The following is a 25,609-nucleotide window of genomic DNA, read 5'->3' on the forward strand; positions in this document are numbered from 1 at the left end:
GTGGACACTGGCGCTGAGCTAGACACAGCTACACACTGCTTGTCTGTGAAGTACATCCGCTGTAAAATACGGTTTCGAGTCCATGGCAAGAATAAAGTTTTTACTAAATGTTTATTTTTATGTTCAAGATAAAGCATATACACAATTGAGTGAGGAAATAAATAACTAGAAATGCTCTGGAAACTTTCTATTTGCCCTTCAAATTCATTTTTTTAGGTTTGTGAATCTTTCATTTAAAGAAATACGCCAAATATGAACACTAAGACAACAAGAGGCCCGTCATAGTACAGGAACAGTCTTCTCGGACTGAGGGTTAGTTGGCATTATACTAACACACACACATGACACAGCACTCTTCAGCACTGACTCAGACAGCTCTGCTGGGGAAGAAAAAGGCACAGACCGAAGGGACAATGGTGAGTAGCAGAGTAAAGGACTCAGTCACATGACACCGAGAACTGAGGAAAAGTGAACAAAATCAATGCTCAAATTATTTGCCTTCATTCAAATGACTTCTTTAAATTATGATGTATAAACATAGGATATAAAGACGTTACTTTTGGAAGTGTCTTTGTATATTTCTTCTATATATAAATCTTTGTATACAATTTCCATGTTCCTTATTTATTTCCTATATAACAAACTGAGCCAGGGCCTCCCAATTCCAAGCCCAAAGTTCCTGTGTAGCCTCTTGGCCGCTATGGGCCAGAAGAGCCAGGGAAGGTCTCTTTAGATGTAGTCATCTTCTACTGGCTCTCCGTTGACATCACAGTAGTGGATAAAAATCGCCACTACTCGCTGAAACACACCCCTCTTCATCTGGCGCATCTCTGAGATCTCCTCTCCTATTGTTTCCATACAAATGTCTGCAGACAGTTGTCCTTTCCTTCGAGGAGCATAGATGGTACCTGGGAAAGGAGAGAGACCAGAGATACTTAGAATGAACCAAGTGGTCCATTTCCTGGACCATATGTAGCTGATGCAAGGACAGCTCCTAGACTCTTTGTTTTATATCAGATCTGATGTCTAAGACAGCAGACATGAGGAAAATCCCCAGGTGAAAATAATGTACCAAGGAGTAAATTATGCTAAGTAGTTAAGAAAATTCACTTCTTTATAAATATTTATTTCAGTTTTACCTATAAGTGAATATACAAATATGCTAAAACTTAGAAAACTTTTATTAAAAGCTTCCCCTGAAATTTCTACACTTAAATTACAATTAAGCTGCAGTGTCACAATACCTCTAAGAAGCAGGCAACTAATGAGCACAACTGAACAATTCCAAAATGGCACGCTTGTAAATTCTTCAACAAAGATCAATGAGTTCGTCAGGCATGGTGGCACATGCCAAGTGTAATCCTGGCAACTTGGATTAGGCACTCAGGGCTTGCTACACAGACACCTGGAGGCAAGCTCGGGCTCTAAAGCTTTCTCAAAAAGCAAAGTTCTAAATGGTTTTGTAACTGGCTGTCATGTTTTTCACTAGGTCCTGAGTTAAATCTCCAGCATATAGACATATGTACCACAAAACAAAACAATCAAACGAGTAGGAACCCGGAAGGAATTCCCATGGTGTGGACACATTAGATGCACGGTGCATCTGCTGCACCAACTCACAGCTGGGACCTTTTCAGAAGATACTAAAACATTTATGGAAAACAAACCAAACTCTGTATTGTCCCTAATTCAGAAACAAAATATTAACTATTTAACATAGTAATCTAGAAAATACAAGTTAAATCAGGTCATAATTACTCTCTTCGTCATCTTCAAAATCGTATCTGGCGAAGCTGTTGGGCTCTGCTGCCCGCAGTGACCTCAGCCAAGGGAAGTCAGAAATCATGGAATATGGTGCTCCATCCACAACACCTGAAATAAGCAGACCATGGGGAAGTCCTGTTAGTACAAAAGAGCCGGCAGCAGCACACTACACCTAAGTACTTTCAGCTGGGTACAGAGACTGGGCCAGCTGCCTTCAAAGTCACTTCTCACTATCACAAGTCTTCATTTTTATCTACCTTTTGTGTGTCAACAGTCCTGAGTATTCTAGGGATGGTAAAGACACAGCCAGACCACTATTCACCCAGCTTCTGCCTCTTGTGGAGATTCAAACCTCTCGCTAATCTGATGAGTTCTAAGACCCTCCATATCTCCCCTAAGGCATGCCCCGCCCTCATCTAGGTAAATTCTTACCCTCTAATGTGTAGATTTCTCTCCCCCAGGGGTACTTAGGGTACTTCTTTAAATCCTCTTCAGTTCGAGTGGCTTCCAGGAAGAATTCATATTTAATGAGTTCTCTGGAGGCAAGAGGAAAAAATCAAGTAAATAGACAACTGGAAAGACTGCTGGGCATTCTGAGAAAGCAATTGTGACTACTCAAGCTTATAGTCCAGCAACCATCTCAAGCAGAGCGACAACTGACATCCCCAGTCACTCCACTAGAGAGCTACATTCTTTAGTAGCTTTCAAATCATGTTGAGGAAAGAAAAAGGAAATCTCTGAGCAAATATCTTGTATATCAAGGGTAATTAGTACAATGTTTGTAAGATTAAAATCAAACATAATTTTCTGTAAAGTGAAGCATTAGCCTCAAGACTGTCATTAACTTGTTTTTCCATCCTCCATGTCTGAAGAAGTAACACACCTATGCAGTTCTTTACCATTTTTTTTTTTTAATTTTGAATAAAATGCTACATAAATACATGCATGACCTTAAATTTGAAATTTTCTTTCATCAGGTTTTTTTTTTTACATGTTTATATCATGACAAGTTAAGTCTACCTAAAAGCTCAATTGGAACCATTTAAAATAAAGTAGGATTTGCTCCTAGGTGCACTTAATAGGAGGAATACGAAGAAGGACTTTTGGGGCCACAGAGTCACTTACTGATTGATATTGGCAATTGTGTCCATCCAGTTCCGAATGCGCACCTTGTTCCGAACATTGGGAGGATTACTGAACTCGTGGATGATACAAATGTGATAGGGGTAGGGGCCACTAAACAGCTTCTGCTCCAAAGTTAGCGTATCTACCTGTGGATGACATCAGAAAAACAGAGACATCTGAGAACCTTAAAAAGCTTGAGTTTTGAAATGCTTGGCTGATTTGGAAATCAAATAATAGCTCTGTCCCAGAGCACAGCTTGCCGTGCTTGGATTAAGATGTAGCAAATTCTCCGCACAGCAGACTCAGCAATTTCTCCTGCACTGTTCTCTAAGCACCCGGTAAGTCAGAGGATTCAGGAAACTGATCTCCATCAACTCCACGTCTTCGGGGATGTCCCTCAGAGGTTTTGCTACAGGCCGTATTACATAACTGAGTGCACAGACTGTCCTATGAGAACAGCTGCTAAGTTTTATGGCCTATATGTTTCCCTCCGCATTGTAGATTCTGGATTGAGAGCACATTCTCATGGGTGCCCTTCCCTATCTCGAGCTTTGCACTATCTTCCTGTTTTCAGGGGAACATGAGTTTGACTCCTTCACAAAAAGGAGAACTTCCTTAAGGAAGAAAAACATCTTTCTAGTTTTAAGCAAGTAGCCAGTTTTGAGTATTAATACACTTATGAATTTGATGAACTTAACTTTGGGGACTCTCAATCTCAAGAGTCCAGGTATTATTTAATATTTTGTTTTAGCAACAAGCATCATCCTACATATGCACTTAACTTTCAATAATTACAGCTATCACACTATTGCTTAAGTATACCAGCAACTCTGCTAGTATATCATACATATTAGTTAGAACAGCACAAAAATTTAAGGATACTATGATTCTAATTTTACACTTAAGAAATACAGAGGAGAAGAGCTTGCTCTGTGTTAAAGGAGACTGAACAGAAAGTCTGTGATCTGAGTGCAGGCTCTTAGTCAACAGGCAACTTAAGGAGTCCAATGTAACTGCTAAGAATCCCTAAGAGCTGGTAGAAAAGTATTATCAAACAATACTGGCAAGACAATCTCACTTGGTTATAAAAACTTCACAGATTTTAAAGAATCATTATTGAGGGTTGAAGGATTAAATAAACAAATATTAGCACAATGTGTATGTGATCATAAAAAAGCAGAGCTTGGTACCTGCTGCATTGGGCGCAGGTAGATGATGCGGTTCCTCTCTGGTGGCATCTTCAGTATCTGGTCTAGTACCTGATCCATATTTAGTTTCTTGCACTGTGCATAGTCAAATCGGTTTACAATTGGTGCATTTTCTACCTTTAAATGTTTCAGTACCCTGCACCTGGTAGCTATAAAATAAAAACAATAAGCTCTACAAACAGTTTATACAAGAGTGCAAACTATAGAGTCCTGGAACCTTTTCTGGAAAACTCTGGCACAAGCATTGTGCTTGTGAATAGAGGCACCACACTGGTCAAGTACAAATAACAGGTAAGAGTTGACAACATGACTGAGTTCAAAAGCTGGCTGTCCTCATGCCAGAGAGATATCAAGGCCCTCTTCCTTCTAATGTTGCCTGTGAAAGAAATTAAGTCCTAGAAGTTGACCTGCCTAGGAAACAATTAACACTAAAGCCGTATGATCTATCAGCAGGCTGAGCACAATACAGGAGAACCAAGGGGTAAAGCACAGCAGGAAAGCCAGTGGTATTCTCTAAGAAGTGCTTCATTGCTTTAAGAAGATAGATAGCAAAGGGGAGCATCTGGAGGCTGCTTTAGATGCCCAGAGGCAGAAGGTGGACTCCTGAGCAACAGTTAGGAAGGACAGCGCTGCTGTATGTCCTCAGAGCTTTCTGTTTCAAGAAGAAACTCCAAGAGGAGATAGTGACTTGATCAGATATTCTATGGCATAAACCTTGTTGGCTGCAATAGAAAAACATTTACATTTTTGCAGCATGAACAGAGTCTGACATCTTGGCCCAGCCAGGCACTGGGTTCATGGCAATCCTCCCGCTGCAGCCTCTTAAGTGCCCAGTTGTATGAGGTGTCTTGTAGCAATCATACTCTGTACTGTGTACCTACATGCATGTATATATGAATGTACACACACAACACACATACACACCCTACTGCATTTAACTACAACAAAGGCCACATGCCATATGACTTAACCAAAATTATGTACATTTTACACACTGAAGAAAATGAACACACAACATGTAACTCACTCAGGGCAGGAACAAGGCAGATATTGGATTTTTTTTTTTTTTTTTTTTTAACCACAGGGTCACACTGTGTAGCCTTGGCTAGCCTAGAACTTGCTATGTAGACTAGGCTGGCTTCAAACTCAGAGTACTGCCTACTTTTGCCTCCTGAGTGTTTTGGATCAAAGGTATATGCCACCCCATATAGCCTAGATTTTCCTCCCTTTTAAATAGGAATATAATGGGAAACAAAATATAAATAGAAAACAAAACCCATTATAAATGGATATAAATATACACTTAGAACTTTAAAACCTTACAGAGAATAGCCTATACTTCAGATGGACATGGAAGGAAGGACAGGGAGGTATACAGGAGTGTACTAAATAAACGAGTGGGGATGACAGAGAAGGCATGTGCAGTGAAGCTGCAGAATGGGCTTGGACTAGTGACAGTGTGCTAGGAACTAAGGGTATGCTTGGGCACCTAACCAAACACTGGGCAGCAAAGCACTGAGGGTCCACTTATTCCTCTCCCAACACCTTCAGGCAGCACTCATGCCCCACGTTAAGCTGAGGTGTAACTGACTGCAGCCTGCCCATGCTATGAAGCCACTCAAGTCAGGGAGCTATTACCCTTCAAGGAGAGGCTACTTACAAAAGGAACCAAGCTTCAGCAGGTGGACCCTTACTATGGAGTAGTGAATTATATAAGAACCAGACAACAGAGACAAAATTAGAGACAGCCCAAAACATTCCTGTGAAAAATAATAATGTGACTGTTATATATGGGAATTAACTTTGGCACTACTGAGATATGAATCTAGAATGTCACGTGCTAGCAAGGATTCTAGACTGAGCTATAACCCCAATTGCTATATATTCATATTCTCTCTCTCTCTCATTTTAATTCTTCTTAAACTATTAAACTTCTTATTTTGTGATTACGTCTTGCCGTGTGGCACAAGTTCACCTTAAATTTACAATCCTCCAGCCTCAGTCTGAGTAGCTGGGGTTGCAGCTAGCATCAACTGGTCTGCTTTAATTCTCTGAAGGATGCATAATGCACTTCTAGGATACAACCCCAAATACATACCATGGATGAACATCATCTTGGGGCAGTCTTTCAGCACCAGATCTGTGATTCCACAATTGGTCATTGTGACTCCAACAAGATTTTTGGATTTTAACACAAGAACCTACAATGATAAAGTTAAAGTTACAAGTGAGTGTTCCTTCCCCAGCGCTTTCATGGTTAGACCCTAGCAGCTGTGAACTTTGGTTTCTCTCAGGAGCCTGGCTGGGCAGTGAAGTGGGAGCTTTCTTCTTCACCTGTACATGGTCGTCCTCAATCACAGGATCACTGGTACTGGTGGACTTATCTGCAGTCCGTTTGCGCCTCATGGCATGACATGGCTTTGTTTTGGCAACTTCTATAAAGGAAAAATAAAACCTCAAATTTTATCCTTCTTTGTCTCCTCCCAGAGCATATTCAGTCACATATGAAAAGTCCATCACAACTCCAAAATCTCATTTCAGTTGGTGAAATAGTCACGATCACCCTCCTGCCGAAGCAGCCCACCCTGCAAGCTACTCACAAATCTCATCTGTATTCCTGGCTTTAAACTCATTATAGGTACACTGGTGGAGTAACTTAAGACTTCCCTACTAAAACACCTTTCAATGACTGCTGCTTAGTGTGCATGTTTCCATTCCTGACCCATGGGTAAAGGCCTCCACTGTCCTGTTCTCAGTATCATTCCATTCTGTAGACCTCAATTATCTCCCATTAACTATGTCTGAAGTCATTCATCACTCGATCTCTTTCTGCTCGAACATCTTTATGTCTTCAGGTTTGAAAGATGACCCATATCTCGGTCCTACTCAATCATCATTTGATTCTAACGAATTTATTTAGACCTCCAAAATATTTATTGTTCTGTAATTCCCTGTATACCTGTCTCCATATTTAAACTAAAAGTTCCTTCAAGGCAACTTTTCTTTCAGTGTTAGCCATTATGTATTAAAATAAATACTGACTGAAAAACCTGGCATTCAACACTACAGGTACATACCCAAAATAAATATTCACTTTATTTTGCGTGCTTACTGTGTGTCATACACTGCTAAGGGTTTTATTTGTATTAACTCATTTAATCCTAATAACAGCACTCTAATATGGGTTATTTAAAAAATTTTCTCACTAAATATATTAGGAAACTGAGTCATAGGAAGGTAAAATAGCTTGCCAAGATGTTAACTGGTACCAAGAGTTAAGCATATTCAATCTGGCTCTCGTCACTAGGTTACCAGACCTATATATTTTCCAGTAAGATTTTAACTGAATTTACTAGTATTTTATTAAAATGTTACAATTTAATAATAAGAAGTATGATTTTATTTGAAAAACAAGTTCTAAATTTGTATCTAAAGTGAAACCCACACAATCTATGAAGATAGTCAAAGCCTTGCCCTCATTCTTGACACATCACAGCATGCTCGCAGCATACCAGAGGCTACAAGCCAGCTGTGTTAACTCCTGAACTTTGACTCCTATACTACTGTTGGGAGCAAGCATTCCACTGCACAGTTCTGTAACCTCCAATAAGATTACAAAAGGAAATGAGGTACAGATCCTGCCAATAGCAAAAGGCTCAGGCTTTGACAGCTTAGAATTAGTCAACACATTCTTTTTAACCCACCAGAATGTTTGCCTCGGTGGGAATCTGTGAAATTCTACTATGAATTCCAAACAACTGAAAGAAGCTGCTTTGGTTGAAGGCAGACAAGAGGGGGTTCTATTCTATTCATCAAACAGTATCTTGAAGGGATTCTTGCAAAATCTGTCTCCATGCCCAACAGCCAGCTAAAGGCAGCACATTTTACTCAGCCACCAAGGCTCACACAGCTGCTCGAATTGCCTCCCTCACCACACCTTCAACAGGAGAACAGCAAACAGGCCTGCCTGTTCCACTGCTCCAGCAACATCTGTAAGGGTCTCCTCCCGCATTCTCCCTATAGTCTGATTTCACACTTCTCCCTTCTCAGGCTGCTCTCTCCCTCCCCTTTATTGTCTCTAACATGGGGTTTGGATTATGTTCCCTGCTCTCCACTGGGTCTACATTGGTTTGTTTCCTACAAAAAGCTGTACAATGAAGCAACAAATTATTGGTCGATGATTTTGAATAGATGTTTCCAGATGTACACAGAGAAGGGAATTTGCTACCTCTTTTGTTATTCTTTCTCGTCTCCTCCCTGTCCATGGACAATTTCTAATGATCTTGTACACCCTCTGCATCAACATACCTTATGTGGCTACACTTACTAAGGTCACGGCATCCACTAAGTCTTGCACTGTGCATAAGACATGGTGCCAGAGGCTGGGAACAGAAGGGCAACAAGCACCAGGCTGTCCCTGCCATGTGGGCTCCTGGTCTAGTGGGCAGCCAGGTGAGGAATACAGCATTGCAGGTGTGGGCATCAAAGGCACCACAGAAACAAAAGCAGAGCGGAGCAGCCTCAGTGCCCAGGAAAGCCCTGCGACTAAGAGGGCTCCTTTAACCCATGCTAGTCTTCCATGACCACATCAGTTAGGCCTTTGGTGATACTTGTTTCATAAATAAAATGAGCATAAAACAACCTTAAAAGTATTAATTTCAAAAACAAGGTATCACACAAAAGTTAACTCTGAACTTCTAACATGGCTTTAATATGCCACAAGACCCGAAGGTAAAAACTAAACAAATTAAATGTTATTTCTCAACTGATTAAAAAGGTTCCTAACAAACCATATTTATTCCTGGATTAGGCGTATTTCTTTAACACTGTTAAAACAGAATGGCTTTAACAGATTAAAAAAACATGCTAGCTTTAAAACAATCTGTAAAACACTCAAATAATTTGTTCTTGCCAAAAGAACTAGATAATACTGAAATTAATACTTTGGCATTCCCCTCAGAGAAACTTATTGAAAGTAAATGGACATTTGCATGACGTTATAAATATATTGGGAATTAATTTATGCACTAAAACAAAGTTATCTCAAACTGAAAAAACGGGAAGCAACAGGTATAATGGTGGACAGTTTAGTGAGGTTTTTCTCGTGTTTACTCCAGAGAAGTACTTAACCTCTGAAAAACCCAGGCCGTGGGCAGATGAGATTGAAACAGTGAAAGGGAGAAGGAGAACTCAAGGCAACAATTAAGAACCTCAAAGGACAGCAGTGAATATGAATGGCTCATGTTTAAAAAACCATCTAAAACCAACTTGTAAAATTTCACCAAGACAGATGCCGCCAAATACCTGGACATACATAATAGTTCTTAAATAGGACTCAGAGCTGGAAAGATAATGTTTTCATCAGTCAACTTCAAGTTAGTCCCAACTCTGACAGAACTAAAGAGGAAATAAACAGGATATCATTTAATAAAATGAGATGATGAGAACGTTTCTCTAAAGCATGTGAGGCAGGCCTTTTGCAGAGCAAGGAAACTGTGTCCACTGACTTCACAGAGATGAAGACCAGGTAACCGAAAGCCTCACAGGGAGCCCAGGGCAGGATGACAGAGAAGCTGAATGCTGGCGACAGGTGCAAATGGGACTATTCTTAACGTTACTGAGCAGCATACTTCAAAATGATACCGTCTCATGCTGTATGTTCTTTTCCACAGGTTTTGAAAATCAAACACCCTTTAGAATTCATGCTGAGAACAGTATTTTTTTTTTTTATGCAACAGAACTACAGTTTACAAAACACAGTGCATCTTCAATACAACTTACACTCTATGACTACTGTTACCACGACTGTCTGCACAGCTGAGTCTCGTACTTAAAAAAGCTCACTTTTGTGAGTGTAATGTCTCACCAATTCAGTTCATTTAGTACATGAAAAAGAGGACTCTGTCCATTGTGGGACTTGTTTTAAGATTCTAAAACTGAGATGCTTAGAGAAAATTAAAATCCATTACTATCTACTGATAAATATTAGTAATTTAATAAAGGGCTCACCTTAGAACAGAAATATAATTAAGATTAAAGACCTGTTCAGATCAGTTCAACCCAATGACAAGTATATACACTACAAATATCAATGAAATTGAGTGAGTGTGTTTGTACACCTTCATCCAAATAATCTGAGGAAAACTAATACTTACCTGCTTATCTCCTGCCAAACCTAGCTGAGAACAAAATAAATTTCAGGAAAAACAAAAACACAAAAAAAGCAAAAGAGCAATCACTACAAGTCACAGAAGCAGAACCAGGAACACACAGGGAACTATACCAGCCCAGCCACCTCACACTCCTGCCTGCCCCCAAGCACTTTCCACTTCATCTATGGGGCATCAGAATCAGGACTGCATTCAGGGCAAATACACACAGTTTAACTTCTAAAGGTGAAATGATTCTGAGTTTTCTGGATCGAAATTGTGTTACATCCCCTTCCACCAAAACATTCTCAAAAATTATTTAAGTTTCTATGATCCCAGAACTCCCAAATAGAGTACAATTTACCATAAATTAGCTTTTTCTAAGAAAACTCATGAAACCAGCTCGGGCCACTCTCCAGCCCTGCCCTACAGTGGCTAATCCTGGGAGCATTGTCATACCTGACTCAGATATCAGCGGTACATGGGACAGTCTGCTCCGGGCCCTGGTAAGGGGCCTCCGAGGGTAGTCTTCATGAGACTGCACGTCACAACTCTCAGGCTGGGGGCTCCCCCTCCTGTCCTCACCTGTAGCCCCACAGCCACTCCCATTAGTCCTCTCAGCATGTGCTGGGCCTGAAGACCCCCCTTGTGGCAGAGTCCTAAAGGAAAAGGCGGATCTCGTACCATCCGGGCCATTCACAACACAGGCTCGGCTGGTCGAAGGACGTTCCTCATCAGAACACCTGCTAGTTCTCCTTTGGGACTCCTGGGGCCTGTGACAGCAGCATCTGGGGCAGACAGAACTCTCTGCATCTCCCTCTTCCATGGCCTCAGAGTCCTCTGACCCACTGGGGGAGCAGACGCACTGCCTGGACACATCCACTTCTGGAGGGCTAGGCACAGAAGAGCCACCGCTGGTCACCGTCCTTCTGAAGTCGGGGCTCTGAGAAGCAGTGCTGGGTGAGCTTGAGTTCCCCACTGTGCTGGCAGAGGTGGCACTGCTGCTGCTGCTGCTGCAGCTGGGATACACATCCTTGTTCCTTTTCTTTTCAGGAATGTCCCTAGCTGCTTTCATATCAGCTTTGATCTGCTCACTGGTGACCTGACAGCCTTTCTCACAGCTGCTCTCCTCGAGGGGACACTGTTTCGACGGGCCCCGCTGGTGGGAGTCGTGCCTCTTTCGAAGTGGAGTCTTGCCCTTTCCACTTACTGTTTCAGGAAAAAGAAGAACGGCCCGAGGGAAAGAAGAGATTTCAGTACGAATTCTGGAGTAAGTGTGGAACAGGAGATGAGGTTCACTCGGTTTCCTAACTGTATACGTCACTCAGCAAGCATCCCTAGCTACTGCTTCCCTCATTAGCTCTCTCCAACTGGTCCAGATTCTAAACTAACTTCCCCTTAGCCCCCTCTACCTGCACTGTGCACACAGCCCCAACGTTTCCCTCAACAACCCACCTCACCACCAAGGGCCTGGAGCTCTGGGCAATCCCTGGATATGCCCCAGCTTAGAGCCACTTATAATGCCTGCTACACTGTGAGCCATGGTGTCTCCCTGACTTTAGCTGCATCAAACGTTCTGAAGGACAGAGCATAACATAATGCATCCTGTGATCCTCCACAGGACCTCACAAACGCCCCTATGGCCCAGCAAGGCTCAATGACACAGAACAGAATAAACAAATAAGGCTGGTTTCTGGCCAGCAGATTCAGCTGCCTGATTATGAAACTGAATTTTCTAGGAAAAATTATAGGTTCGTCAGTTGGTCACATTTTTCTTAAATTTTAATTTCCATGCAGCTTTTTTTCAACCACAGTATATACCTGAATTTAAAAAGGAATGAGGTAAAAACTGAAGAAACAGTCGGTGGTTAGTAAAGTATTCCAAGTAAGCTGAGCTTTCCAAAATGAAGCATTCTATATAATGTAGCTACAGCGTTAACTGTGTACTGCACTTCAAACACATTAGGAGCAAAGAGGGAAAATATGCAGATGGTTTAGAAAAAAAGAAGTCTCCTTTGCTCCAAGTAGTGAGCACAAGGCTCGGAGACCCGAGAGGAGAGAGCATGGGAAGGAAGGCCTGGGAACCTAAGAGATGGAGAACCAGCTTCTTAGTAAGGTCAACAGAACAAGCTCTTGCTTGGCTGTAAAAGGAAACCAGGAACTAGAAACTACTCTAGGGAGCTAGAGATAGACCTCAGTGCCCATCAGCATGCTACAGGCCTAGCTCCAAAACCCTACCACTACCAAAACAACAACACAAAGCCTAGATAAACAAAGGAAAAGCCCAAACTCCTGTATTTTAGGACTGCCTCAAATACTACTGCAGCCACCAATATTCAGACACCGCTGGACAGAGTCTGAGCTAGAGAGCGAGTGTTTCTTATCTCTCCACTGGATACTCACCACCCATGCGTACTATAAACCACAGCCTCTCGCTCACCACTGACCAGCTGATACCACAGCTCCCTAAAGCCCCAAAGATTCTTCCCATTCCCTGCCCTCTCATGTCTGCTGTGCTGCTCACCCATGGCAGTACCCCCGACTCTCCTGCTGAGATGTCTGCCCTCCTTGCTCCCCAGTACATGTCCTAACGTGTAAGCTGCCCTGTGCACTGCACCCTGCACACAAGACACATTATGAAGACGAGGGAAGCAGCTCTGACCCTCCCATGGACGAGCCACAGCTGGGTGCTTGCTCACCTGCCAGCTCCCTGGATTGTACTAGCTCTCCGTTTTTTTCTTCCCGTTCCGAATAACGCCGGGCACCGTTTTTAGGAATCCAGACTTCTTGGAGTTCTAGACTGTCTTCTTCGTCATCGCTCTCTGAATCATGAACTGTAATTGGGGTTGGTTTTACCACTCGCTGTAGACCACTAGGTCCTAAAACAAAAACACAAGACTAAGAATACTTGTTGCTCAAGACAAACTCTCACAAAAAGTACTATTTCCAAGATCTAGGCTCAGAGATATGCTTTTGGGAAAGCAGCCTCGGTCACTTACTTTAGTGAGAGCATTTGAACAAGCTAAAGTCACTATGACAACATTAAGTGTGATGGGAATGACAAGTGCTATCATATCTAGAGGCAAATTAAAACACTTGTCTCAATTTCACTATTTCAAAAGCACAAGAAAACATCCTAAAATAATCAAAGTAACAGTTCTAATATTTTCAAAATTAAGCTACACAATTTCCCAATTTTGCAAACATATAAGCCAAAGCAAAGAAGACACACCTTAGGGTGCATGGAGCGGGGTGTGCAGCCTCTCTGGAGGAGCGCACGTTATACTTTGGTAAAGAACGGGCACTTGTGTAAAGCAGGATCACCTGCTTAGAACACAGCTTCAGCCCTTCAGCTCTTCCCAGTGATCCTGACAAAACACAAGCTGCAGGCATCTTGCCTGCCCTTGCCTGTCACCCTGTTCAGAGCCTGGCAAAGCTGCCACTCAGTAAGTCTGTTGCGTAAGTGACTGCATTTCAGAAGACACTTCGAACAAGGCATCGTTCAGGTGAGCCAGGAAGGCCAGTGCTGTGTTCTAATCTCAGGCTGTTCCTGTCACTCTCAAGTAGTGCTGAGCACATCACTCACCTCTGAAAAACTGTCTCCCATCATAAAACAAAGAGCCAGTCAAGGTCATTTCAAGGCCGATGACACTAGCCTGCCATTGGTATCAGAGACTAGGTTTTGGTCTACTTATTAACCTAGAACACAGCCTCTGTCTTGTTCCTCTTCCCCTCTGAAGTAGGCTCAGAGTACAAATACATTTTTTTTTTAATTTAAATAAAAAGTTTTGAGACTTTCATAAATGAGCACTTTATTTACATCATTTACATTCCTCTCTTCCGACCTCTCACATTTATGACCTCTTAATTACTGTGAGACACACACACACACACACACACACACACACACACACACCCACCCCTTGCTGTGTCCACTGAACATTGCCATACAAACATAAGAGTATTTAACCAGGTTATTTCCATCAAAGTCTGAGTGCTTTCGTTTTCTATATCCACACACAGAACATACAGTGAAATAAAAAAGCAGTTATTGGCTGCAGCTACAAACAAAACAAACTCCTAAGATGCAGACGAAGGAGGAGGCAAGGAAAATATCGATGTTATAACAAGTCTCAATAAGGAGTAGCAGATAACACATCAGTACTTGTTCTCAGTACTTTCTATTCTCCCTCACACCCAGGCTCTAATTTCCAGAATGACGGATGTGGACAGAGTGACATGATTACCTGCTTGTTCCTCGTCAGCATCCACAGGAAGGACTTCCTGATTGGCAGCCGGCATGTCACTTCCACTCTCAGCTCCCACCTCTCCATCGTCCTGTACCATGTCTTCCATCTCATTCAATGCTTAAATAAAAATAAAGTGAAAACTAAAGGAAACACAGCAATCCACAATGCATGTAAAACTGGCAGTTCTGAGGACAGAACACTCAGTCACTGTGAGGCCCATTCTTAGAAGAGTAGCTTGTAACCGCTTCAGTAGAGACAAAGAAGCCTCCAGTTAATCCACAGAAAAGGAAAACACAGATAGGAAAAGATTATTTCATCAATCAGTGTAAGACAAAAGCAGGGGGAATGGTCATGGTTGAGAAGAAGAACTTTCATCCCTGAAGTATTTCCAAGGATGGCTGGATGATGCCCCTCTACACAATTTGCTGGACGATGATGGCCATCTTATGAACAATGAGCCTCGTGGTACCTGCTATCTTACCAGGCTATATTGAGCATGCAAACTCAAATTCTACCTTTTTCATGTACTTTCTAGAGGTTAGATTGTCATTTGCTGGCTAATATATGGCAAGGACCATGAATAAGCTGCACCATTTATAAGTCTTTAATGGCATTTAAATGCTTCATGTTTTTCAGTATATACTATACCTAGTACTTATCAATGAATGAGAACATGTGGTTTTATTCTCACGTTATTCCAAAGGATAAGGCCCAGGAAAACGTAAAGACCAATAAGCTTCAACTTATTACTACTAATAGCTGACTTCATCAGATGTTTACAAAATTAAGTGCAAAATCTCTCAAGGCAATATTCAAGAAATTTAATCAAGCAACATCCTACTTCCCCCAAATCATTGACTGATCTCAGTTTGAGTCAGAACAATACCAGTACTGAACACATTCGAATGAGACTTTGCAACAAATGGCATTCTCTCCTTTGTACTGAGCTGTGGGCACTTAATCTTCCATTCGCTGCAATCTGTCACCACTGGGTTTACAGGGTTTGCAGTGTTTTGTGTTACAGTGGTTGTAACAACTCCCCAGACATGATTTATGTCTTTCCAGTCTGTGTTTTTATGATGCCTGTGACCTGTACATGGTATGACTCCTGGAACATGACTCCTCTCTTGGCCACATCAAAGCGACAATATTCAACTCCACACTTCCTTTCTTCATCTACACTATCTGTGGCTCTACACTTCTTTGTATCTCTTGGGGTTCAGGGGATGGATTGGATTCTAAGTCTGTAGTGTCTAGGAGTTTGTATATGACAGTAACAAAGTTTAGAGCCATATACGGTTTCATTTACTTTAAAAAGTGGCAAGTTCAAGGCTAGGAAAAGATCTAGAGCTCAGTATATAGTTGGTACTAGTGCCATTATTCTAAATGACCACGAATAAGGAAAGATAGGAGGGAAGGGAGAAGAGAGGGAGGAAGGAAGGAGAGAAGAAACTGAGGAGGCATGCTATGAGGTCAGGGTCAAACCAGAAAAATGGCTGGAGTCACCAAGAGAACAAAGTATCTCAAGGAGGTGGCAGTAGACAACTATCAAAAACAGCTGAGCTGTCAAGTAAGCTGACCACCAGGTCTGCGAGTCGGTCTGTGAGTGCTGAGACACACACACACACACACACACACACACAAAGCTTTGAGGTGACTCTGTTCAGGACATCTATGTTCACAGCATGCCTTTAGTGACAGTCCACAGGATCAGGACAGCCTATTCTTATCAGTTACGATGTTGACGGGAGTAGACCAAGAAATGACAATGCAGATGGCTACAGGGATTATTTTTCTGTTTTGAGGGATAGACTGAGAAACTAGAGAACCTGGTAAGGAAACCACCTCAGCTCCTCCTTACTCACTAGCAGAGGGTACAGAGTGGAACCTGTTAGTACATACATGGGTTAGCAGAGGGTACGGAGTGGAACCTATTAGTACATACACGGGTTAGCAGAGGGTATGGAGTGGAACCTTTTAGTACATGGGTTAGCAGAGGGTATGGAGTGGAACCTTTTAGTACATGGGTTAGCAGAGGGTATGGAGTGGAACCTTTTAGTACATGGGTTAGCAGAGGGTACGGAGTGGAACCTGTTAGTACATACATGGGTTAACAGAGGGTATGGAGTGGAACCTGTTAGTACATGGGTTAGCAGAGGGTATGGAGTGGAACCTGTTAGTACATGGGTTAGCAGAGGGTACGGAGTGGAACCTGTTAGTACATGGGTTAGCAGAGGGTACGGAGTGGAACCTGTTAGTACATGGGTTAGCAGAGGGTATGGAGTGGAACCTTTTAGTACATGGGTTAGCAGAGGGTACGGAGTGGAACCTATTAGTACATACACGGGTTAGCAGAGGGTACGGAGTGGAACCTGTTAGTACATGGGTTAGCAGAGGGTACGGAGTGGAACCTATTAGTACATACACGGGTTAGCAGAGGGTACGGAGTGGAACCTGTTAGTACATGGGTTAGCAGAGGGTACGGAGTGGAACCTATTAGTACATACACGGGTTAGCAGAGGGTACGGAGTGGAACCTGTTAGTACATGGGTTAGCAGAGGGTACGGAGTGGAACCTGTTAGTACATGGGTTAGCAGAGGGGGGGGGGTTAGCAGAGGTACGGAGTGGAACCTGTTAGTACATGGGTTAGCAGAGGGTACGGAGTGGAACCTGTTAGTACATGGGTTAGCAGAGGGTACGGAGTGGAACCTGTTAGTACATGGGTTAGCAGAGGGTATGGAGTGGTACCTGTTAGTACATACATGGGTTAGCAGAGGGTACGGAGTGGAACCTATTAGTACATGGGTTAGCAGAGGGTATGGAGTGGAACCTGTTAGTACATACATGGGTTAGCAGAGGGTACGGAGTGGAACCTGTTAGTACATGGGTTAGCAGAGGGTACGGAGTGGAACCTGTTAGTACACGGGTTCAACAACTAGTAAAGAACTACGCGGGTAATTACAGAGCTGAAATTTTGTAGGTTCGAATTAGCTCATGTACTTTATCTGGTAGAAAGTTGTGAAGATTTACAGATTAAAAGTATGTGAAACTTGTCAATGCATGTACTTGGGACTCATTCCCTTTTTAATCTAAGTAGATTGAGAGGCTATTTTGCTAGAAGTTTTGGAGCTAAATCCCCTAATGCTATCAATGTACCCTAATTCTCAGTATCTACCAGTCCTTCCCCCACTCTGAATGCTGTGTGGACAAGGAGTGACAAGCTCAAACAATAAAAAAAGAACAGGATGGGACTAGAGAAACCAAAGCAAACTCCTTTGTATCTGGAGCTCACGAAAGATCTGAGGTACCATCAGCTGCAAACTGCTGCTCTCCCGGCTGCAGGTCTGGACGGAAGTCATTCTCCTCATCCGAATCGTCTGGGTGATGGTGATTATTGTCATGGATGTTGGCATTATTATTTTGAGCATTATTATCATTGTCATTGTTGGAATTCTGGTTGCTAACAAGTGCTGAGGAAACCCCAATTCCAGTTCCTGCACTCAGACCAACTCGAGCACAGCCCTAGGCAAAAACAAACCATGTGTTATTAATTTGGGTTGGTACAATATACCTCATTAATAACCTTTCATTTCATCTTTACATAAGGACTAATATTTAAAAGTGTGCCTTAAGAAATGCTTTCAAACATGTATAAAAGATGTCATTCAAGGCTCACAACACTTCAAGCTAGATAAAGCATCACTAGCCCGATTTACACGTGTCAGGTGCATCCTGGGGATGTGTGACAGCACACCACTGCTAAGTGGTTTAGCTGGGAACTGAAAACAGATTCTGTGACCTCAAGTCCTAAGTTGTACCCACTATCACGACTGTTTCACAGCAGACTGCCATGAGGAGAGATCTACTGGTGAGGCAATCTCAGACTGTTCATGCTGTAACTTCTTAGGAGATGGCAACAAAGAAAACCCTTCCAAAGCGAATTCCTACTCCTTAGACTTGAGCTCCTGCAGACTAATTTCTAAGTGCTCTGGGAAAGGCCTCTGTTCTAGCTGCTCCTCCACCTTACCTTTAATTTACAAAACAGGAAGCATCCTCGGTTTTCCTTTCCCTTCTCTGAAGACCCCTTACTACTCACTGATAACAAGAGGCCATCCACTGTTACAAATGTTATGCCTTCACTGCAGTTAGCGTTGTAAAAATACAACTCTAGCAGCATAAAGGTTTATTGACTAGGAAGAAAGAAACATCACAGCTCGTTTTGCTTTCTTCCCCGTATCAAGACAAAACGAAACAAAAAACCTAAAAACTTATCTCAACTGTGGTTTACCTTGGGTGGCTCACGGAACATCTGGTCCAGGGAAATGAACTCCAGGCTGGGCAATAATTCAACAAACTGGCCAAAAGAATCCAGCTTCAAAGCATGGCACCGAACGAGGTTGATATCAACTAGTCGGGTCCATCTAGAGTGGTCTGTTGAAAAGGACACGGCAGAGTGTTTACTCAGCACTGTCCACCATGTAACTGATGAATTTCTGCTACAGATGACAAACGTCTTTCCAATCCTTTTCTTTGAGTAACTTTTCCTTTATTTCATGGTCTTTAAAACTTGACGACTCCCTATTATGATGCTTCCACAGCTGACTTCCCTGAGAGAAACACATGGCCCAGGAAACACTGATGTCACACTAAGGTGGCCCTGATGGAAATGTCTCTCATTAGCCTACATGCCTTTCAGCAACAGGACACTGGGTAAGCAAGCATGGCACATTCACTTAGCCAAACAGATGCACCTACTTTGACAGAATGAGGAGAACTAAAGTTTGCTGAGATGGAGTGCTCTCCTGAACATACTTAGTATGAAAACTAGTAGGCACAGGACAGTGTACACATAGGAAGATCCTTCCGAATAGAAATCACTTTAAATGCTATATAGGTATAGGCTGTAATATGCACAAAATAATTTGTCCAGAAGAATATATAAGAAACTGTTGATGATGGTTACCTTGAGAAGAGGAGACTTTTCATTTTGTACCTTTCTGTACTGTCTGAAATTTATCAAGTGCATGTATTACTTTAATTTAAGTGTTAACAGGAGTTCTGAGTGATGGGATTATAAGCCATTTTTTGTTTTCTTCTTTATACTCTTCTGTATTTAAGAAAAACAAACCAAAAACCCAATAAATGTTATTTTTTAAAAGTGAGCTATACCTGCTATATCCTAAAATTCCTAATTTCCAGTAACATGTTGGTTCATCTGGGCCACTGATAGGTGAGGTATGGCCATTCAGGCAAGCCATCTCAGAATAGGCTTGAGAGCACTGAGCAGTCCTGAGGGCAGTTCTGCCAGGAGATACAGATCCTTGGCAACTGTTCTGACAGTAGAGGTCAAGGGTTCAGTAGGTATTTGCAAGGGTGTTTGGTTAAAGTAAAAACTCATCCTCTAACTGGTACTCTACTAAAGCCTTGTGAATACAGACAGAGAAAGGCTTTTCAAATACACAAGCAGCATTACTTTTTCAGAGGAGAAGATGAACTTGTTCCATAAGGACAAATACCAAATACAAAGTCACTTCTATGTTTGAAATGGGGTAGTAGGCAGGAAAGGTTGAAACAGAAAAGGACTTCTGGGCAACAAAAGCTTTCACTTCAGGTTTAGTGTCTAATGAGTCACATAATCAAGGCTTTTAGAACTATGCCCCCATTTTTCCCTTTCAGATGATGGGCACCTTGAAGGAAATTCTCAGAGGAAATAACAGTAATATCCTAGGTTCTGGGCAGTGACTCTTAGTACATGTGAAGATCAGGGCACTTAAATCTATAACTGGGACAGTGCAAATTTCTAAGCTAAGAGCTTTAAAAATTGAAAGAGGCACTGAATATATTCCCAGCTCATTGAATAATGGTTCTCAAAACTTGTATGAACAATCCACCTAAAATATATGTATATAAAATATCTACATTAAGAATATAATCATATCACATAAAAAGACATATTTTACTACCAGAAAACATAGTGCTATTTCCAAGTTTATAGTACCTGAGATCCAATTGTATGGGTTGTGTAGATGAGGACAGTTATAAATTGCTAGATATTTGATACAGGAAAAAACTTCATTGACTGCCTTCATTCCTATATCAGTGATGATACCAGGATTTTCTACCACGTCAGCCAAACCATACTTCACCAAATCTGCATTAGCCATTCTGCCTAAAAAGAAATCAATTTCAAAGAAAGTCTCAGTGTCACAGAGAGTTGCCAACTCTGTATCATTCTATGTGATTAAATTGTTCTGTTCCATCTATGGTCATCAGCAAGCTGGCTTCAAGTTTAAAGTCAGTGTTCTGCATGTATGGGAGCATTCTTATCCAAACAAAAATTTATGTTAGGAAGTAGGAAGTAAATAATATTCAACTGTTTAGAAAGAGGAAAAAGACTAACTTAGAGATGTATTGGTTCATACAACTATAACATTTTACTTTTTTACAATGAAAAATCACAAAAATGGAACTCTTGTGGTATAAGGAACAAGTTTTTGAAGTCTGGTGTGGCCATGGAAAACTAGGATCAGATTTCACTTTGCAGCCCATAACATAGGCGAAGAGGTGTCTACCCAGAATTGGATTCTAACTCAGACACATGCCACTGGCCAGGTCACAATCTGAGGTGGGGTTTGGGGGTTGTTAAGTTATCCTACATCATGCCACTGGCAACCACACTCCATCTCTTGCATATCATCATTCTCTCCTCCATATGGCTGGTCCTCACTCTCCAGGACAGTTAACTTAAACATAAGAGCTCTCTGAAGGATGTTTTGGTTAATTAAATTGTATCCTCAGTGTGTACAGTAGTACTAAGGATCTAAGAGACACACACAGACAACAGACACACAGACACATACTCTATAGTCATTTAAATTAACTGAACAACCCTACAAAAAAATTTTAAAAAACTCAGTTGCTCCTGGTCAAACTGGTTTTGAACAATAGAGCAATGTATATTATTTTGCTTGGAATATGTGTTAACCAACCAATCTACTCAACTTCTACCAACTTTATTTTCCATATAGTTCATACTTTCTATTACTGTGCAACTTGAGTACTTGCTGGTATTTCTTGAAGAAGTCATCTTACACCATCCTAAACTTTAACCTCATTGCTGCTCTTTGGACTTTTTCAAGACTGCTTATTCTTGTATGATGAACAAAATCTTGAGCTGATCCTGTTTACTAAGTGCTGTCCACATAGTGACAAATGCATGCTCGGCCTTTAGTGCAACCCACCCATTCCTGTTCTTAAGTTTTTTTACTAGCCAGGATTCTTAAAATCCTCATGACATCACCAGGAATTAATTTCTGTCCCTTTTCTCTTCTTCTTCTTCTTTTTTTTTTTTAAAAGCTTACAGGGCAGCTAAAGGTTAAAAACTACTCTCTAAATAAACATTTCAAGTATTAGAGATTGCTATAAATGTATTTTTTTTGCTTTATTTATTTATTTTTTTGAGATGGTCTCATGTTGCCTAGAGTGGTGTCTAACTTGAATGTAGCAAGGATGACCTTCAATTCCTGATTATCCTTCCTCCAGCTTCCAAGTGCAAGGATTACCACCAAACTTGGCTGTGTCTATCATTTTTTTCAACGTCTCCTCAGAGCCATTCAAGAGAAAAGTAGGGGAGGTATTTAAATATCTTATAAAATTTCATGGCTAACAACAGGCAACTCGCCACTGCATCTCTCACTAGAGTTCTAAAATTTAAGTCTATATTACTGTTACATCCTGAACAGTTTCACATAAAGCTCTGAGATAACAAATCCATGTAAACAAGGAATCCTTTTCTGAGTATTCTTTGGGTCACTGAATCCAGCCATCTTTATTCCTAATACAGAGCATCAGCTTTTTAGTACATTCATCACCCGGATCTGGTACTACCAATTTTAATAAGTGAGAGAGGGCAAAGGTGATGTTTCCATTAATCTATTTTGCCAGACAAAGAAAGTGACTCCAGTTTTCCAAGAGGGTACCACTCCTTCACCTTCCTGCTTCCAGATGCAAATTACTAAGAAGGCAGACCAAGAGGAATAACAAGAGTAACCCTTGTGTGCCATGTGCTCATGTGGAGGTCAGAGGACAATCCCTGCTCTAGGTTCTTGTCTTCCACATTATTTAAGACAGGTCTCTTGTTTCCTGATGCAAGGTCAGGGAGCTGTCCTAAGAACATCCAGGGACTCTCTTGTCTCCAGCTCCCACCTTGCCAAAGGAAAGCTGGCATTACAGCAGGTACTCCAAGATGTATGTTACCACATCCAGCTTTATGTGGGTTCTCGGGATTGGAACTTAGGTCCTCATGCTTGCCTGGCAAACTGTACTCAATGAGATAGCTCACCAGTTTTGATCCCACTTTAAGGTGGTCTCTCAAAGGGCACCTAACACTTATCTGAAACAGAATCCCTAGCAATCTTTGGAGAAGTAGAGTCCATATATGGATAGGTTGAACAGTCTAGAGGTAATACCTTGTAAAAGAGCCTATTAAATATGAAAGAAACTGAAACAAATTGCTTTGAAAGTATGAACTAATGGTAGTGAAGTTGTATTTACATCCTACTGAAAATGTGTGGTAAGGGGGAAGAAACACACAGGAGAGTAACTGAGTAACTGGTATAGACACAGGAAACACCCGCCTATCCCTGGCGAGGAGATTTTAACCCAATCCTTCAGTAGAGTTAAAAGTAGCCACTGAAAGGCAGGGAAGTTGCTAAGAATGGGCTTTTAAAAAGACCAGATTCTGAGGTGAGGGCATCTGGACACAGAAACTACCAAAACTTCATTTTCTATGAAACCATCCTTAGCCTCCTAGTGCTGTGCTGACAAAAACCTGAGAGTTTCCAAGCTACACAGATTAAAAGCAGTTCCAGCTGGGGCTGGAGAGATGGCTCAGAGGTTAAGAGCACTGAAGAGGTCCTGAGTTCAATTCCCAGCACCCACATGGTGGCTTACAACCATCTCTAATGAGATCTGGCACACACTTCTGTATGCATAATAAATTAATAAATTTTTTAAAAAAACATTTAAAAAAAGCAGTTCCAGCATTGTCTAGAAATGGGTGTTTTGATTTTTTAAAAGAACCTTGCACTCATACTAAATGAGAACGAACCTCATCGATGAAGAAAGAAAAGAAATAATCAAAAGCTCAATTGCTACTGCTGTGACATACACTGAAATGAACAAGGAAGGGAGTCATGGGTTTTTTTTGCCCAGGACTGTCCAATGGTTTGACCTAGGCTGTCCTAATCTACAGTATTTATAACTTTCTATGTTCTATAATGCAAAGTAGATCCAAAGTAAACAAACAAACAAACAAAAACCATCTAGTACAAGATGTTCAAGAATGAGGAACAAATTAATTCTATTTTTTTTTGGGGGGGGGTGTGTGTTTCAAAACAGGGTTTCTATGTGCAGTTTTGATGCCTGTCCTGGATCTCACTCTGTAGACCAGGCTGGCCTCAAACTCACAGAGATCCACCTGGCTCTGCCTCCCGAGTGCTGGGATTAAAGGTATGCACCATCACTGCCCAGCTACAAATTAATTCTTAATAAAACAAAAATATGTTGGTGGAAATTTTCTTCACTATCTTACAAATGCCTCATGGGAAAACAGTTTGAAAATGAATTTGACCGATTTAAATTCAACCCCAAGGAATGAGTTCCTAATTAGAATGCATACCCCAAATGTTATCAAGTCAGCAGCAATTACCATCAAATGGTCACTAACCACTGTGTGCTCACAGTATCTGCAAAGTTCAGAATCTCAGCAGGCTTATTATGGAAATGCACAATATGAGCAAAGAAGGGGACCTCATCTGAGGAGACCACCAAGAGCTTCAAGAAATGGGACAGATCAAATTCAACAAATGGAACTAAGAGTGACATGCTGTGAAAAAATGAAGCAGAATTGGAGAAGAAACGTGGACAGTGGAGTGGAATCAACTGCAAACCCAGATGATGATTTTCTTGGCTTAGTGTTAATCACTGCATTCCCAATAGCAGCTAACCCCAGAGGCCATAGGGAATAGGAAGTCAATACATCTAAGTCTAAATAAGACAATTCTGCTCCAAGACATGCAAGCACTTAGACATTAGGTTAGCTTACGCTCAAGAAAATAAAGGCACACAATATCCAGAACTCAGTCTATCAAGCACATTTTCCATAGCAAACACAGGGAAGAAAACAGGATGTCTTACTCTGCAGCAAGAACTCATCTACGTATCCCAGATGAAGGGTTTCAAACTGGGGGAACTCCAATTCTGCCATTTTTAGGGCAGAAAAGACACCATCTTTGGTTAAAGAAGGCTGGATGCGAACTTCATGCAACCTACAAACAGAAAAAAAAACATGTTAAAAAACTAAATTAGATTCTTCCTGATAACAGAGCTCAGAAACAAGTTCATAATTTTACTAAAGTTATCGTAGATATCAAGAGCCTTTCTCTCTGTCCATTGGAAAATAATCAACGATGACAAAAACAACCAAACCCCTGAGATTTCTCTCTTCAAGTGCAGTCTCACTATAGCTGTGGGGTTAGTAACAATAAACCATACAGTAAGAATCCTAGAACCTGCCCAAGAACCTTTTATTTCCTCCTTAAGAACTTCCTTAAGCAAGAGCAAGGAGAGAGTGTTGAGCTGCGGATAGCTCAGTGGGGAGCATTTGCTATGCAGGCCCCATGCAGACCTGAGTCACCTGAGTTTAAATCTGAAGAACCCACAATGGAAGGTAGGAACTGACTACCCAATGTTTTGTCCTGACTTTCACATCTTACACACACACACACACACACACACACACACACACACACACACACGGAGTGTAATAAAAACAAAAGTATAATAGAACATATTTGGCATGAGACAAAAATATCTCTGACATTTTTCTTATGCTAGTGTTAATGCTTCATTTTAATAAAGATACACTTCTGTGGTACATAAAAATACTAACTTAAACAGCTTTGTTTTATTTTATTCATAATTAACATTCTACTGGTAAAAACAACTTTTAATAAGCAGAAACTCAAGGAAAATATAAAAATGTTAGTAGAAGTAGACCTGTGAGAGGTGGAAATAGCAAAGGGGATATGAAGTGATATGAAGACACATTAAA

The 25,609-nt window shown here is 41.4% G+C and overlaps 1 protein-coding gene across 3 annotated transcripts in view; it reads right to left on the bottom strand.

The window, feature by feature from the left end:
* Positions 1–92: 92 nt before the first annotated feature.
* Fbxo38 (F-box protein 38) overlaps positions 93–25,609 on the bottom strand; it is a 46,335-nt gene continuing 20,818 nt past the window's right edge. For 2 of the 3 annotated variants that reach the window (XM_036204513.1, XM_036204511.1), the window contains exons 9-22: positions 24,694–24,824; positions 20,495–20,665; positions 18,785–18,927; positions 17,805–18,018; positions 14,494–14,613; positions 12,946–13,125; positions 10,706–11,455; positions 6,432–6,532; positions 6,196–6,298; positions 4,080–4,246; positions 2,890–3,035; positions 2,197–2,300; positions 1,759–1,872; positions 93–908 (exon numbers count right to left, since the gene is read on the bottom strand). In XM_036204513.1, coding sequence (XP_036060406.1) covers positions 730–908; positions 1,759–1,872; positions 2,197–2,300; positions 2,890–3,035; positions 4,080–4,246; positions 6,196–6,298; positions 6,432–6,532; positions 10,706–11,455; positions 12,946–13,125; positions 14,494–14,613; positions 17,805–18,018; positions 18,785–18,927; positions 20,495–20,665; positions 24,694–24,824 — 2,623 coding nt within the window. In that variant the 3' untranslated portion in view covers positions 93–729. The remainder of the gene's footprint in view (positions 909–1,758; positions 1,873–2,196; positions 2,301–2,889; positions 3,036–4,079; positions 4,247–6,195; positions 6,299–6,431; positions 6,533–10,705; positions 11,456–12,945; positions 13,126–14,493; positions 14,614–17,804; positions 18,019–18,784; positions 18,928–20,494; positions 20,666–24,693; positions 24,825–25,609) is intronic. The other variant, XM_036204514.1, reaches the window with a different exon arrangement.

This window comes from Onychomys torridus, chromosome 13, assembly GCF_903995425.1.
Source record: "Onychomys torridus chromosome 13, mOncTor1.1, whole genome shotgun sequence".
Lineage (NCBI taxonomy): Eukaryota > Metazoa > Chordata > Mammalia > Rodentia > Cricetidae > Onychomys > Onychomys torridus.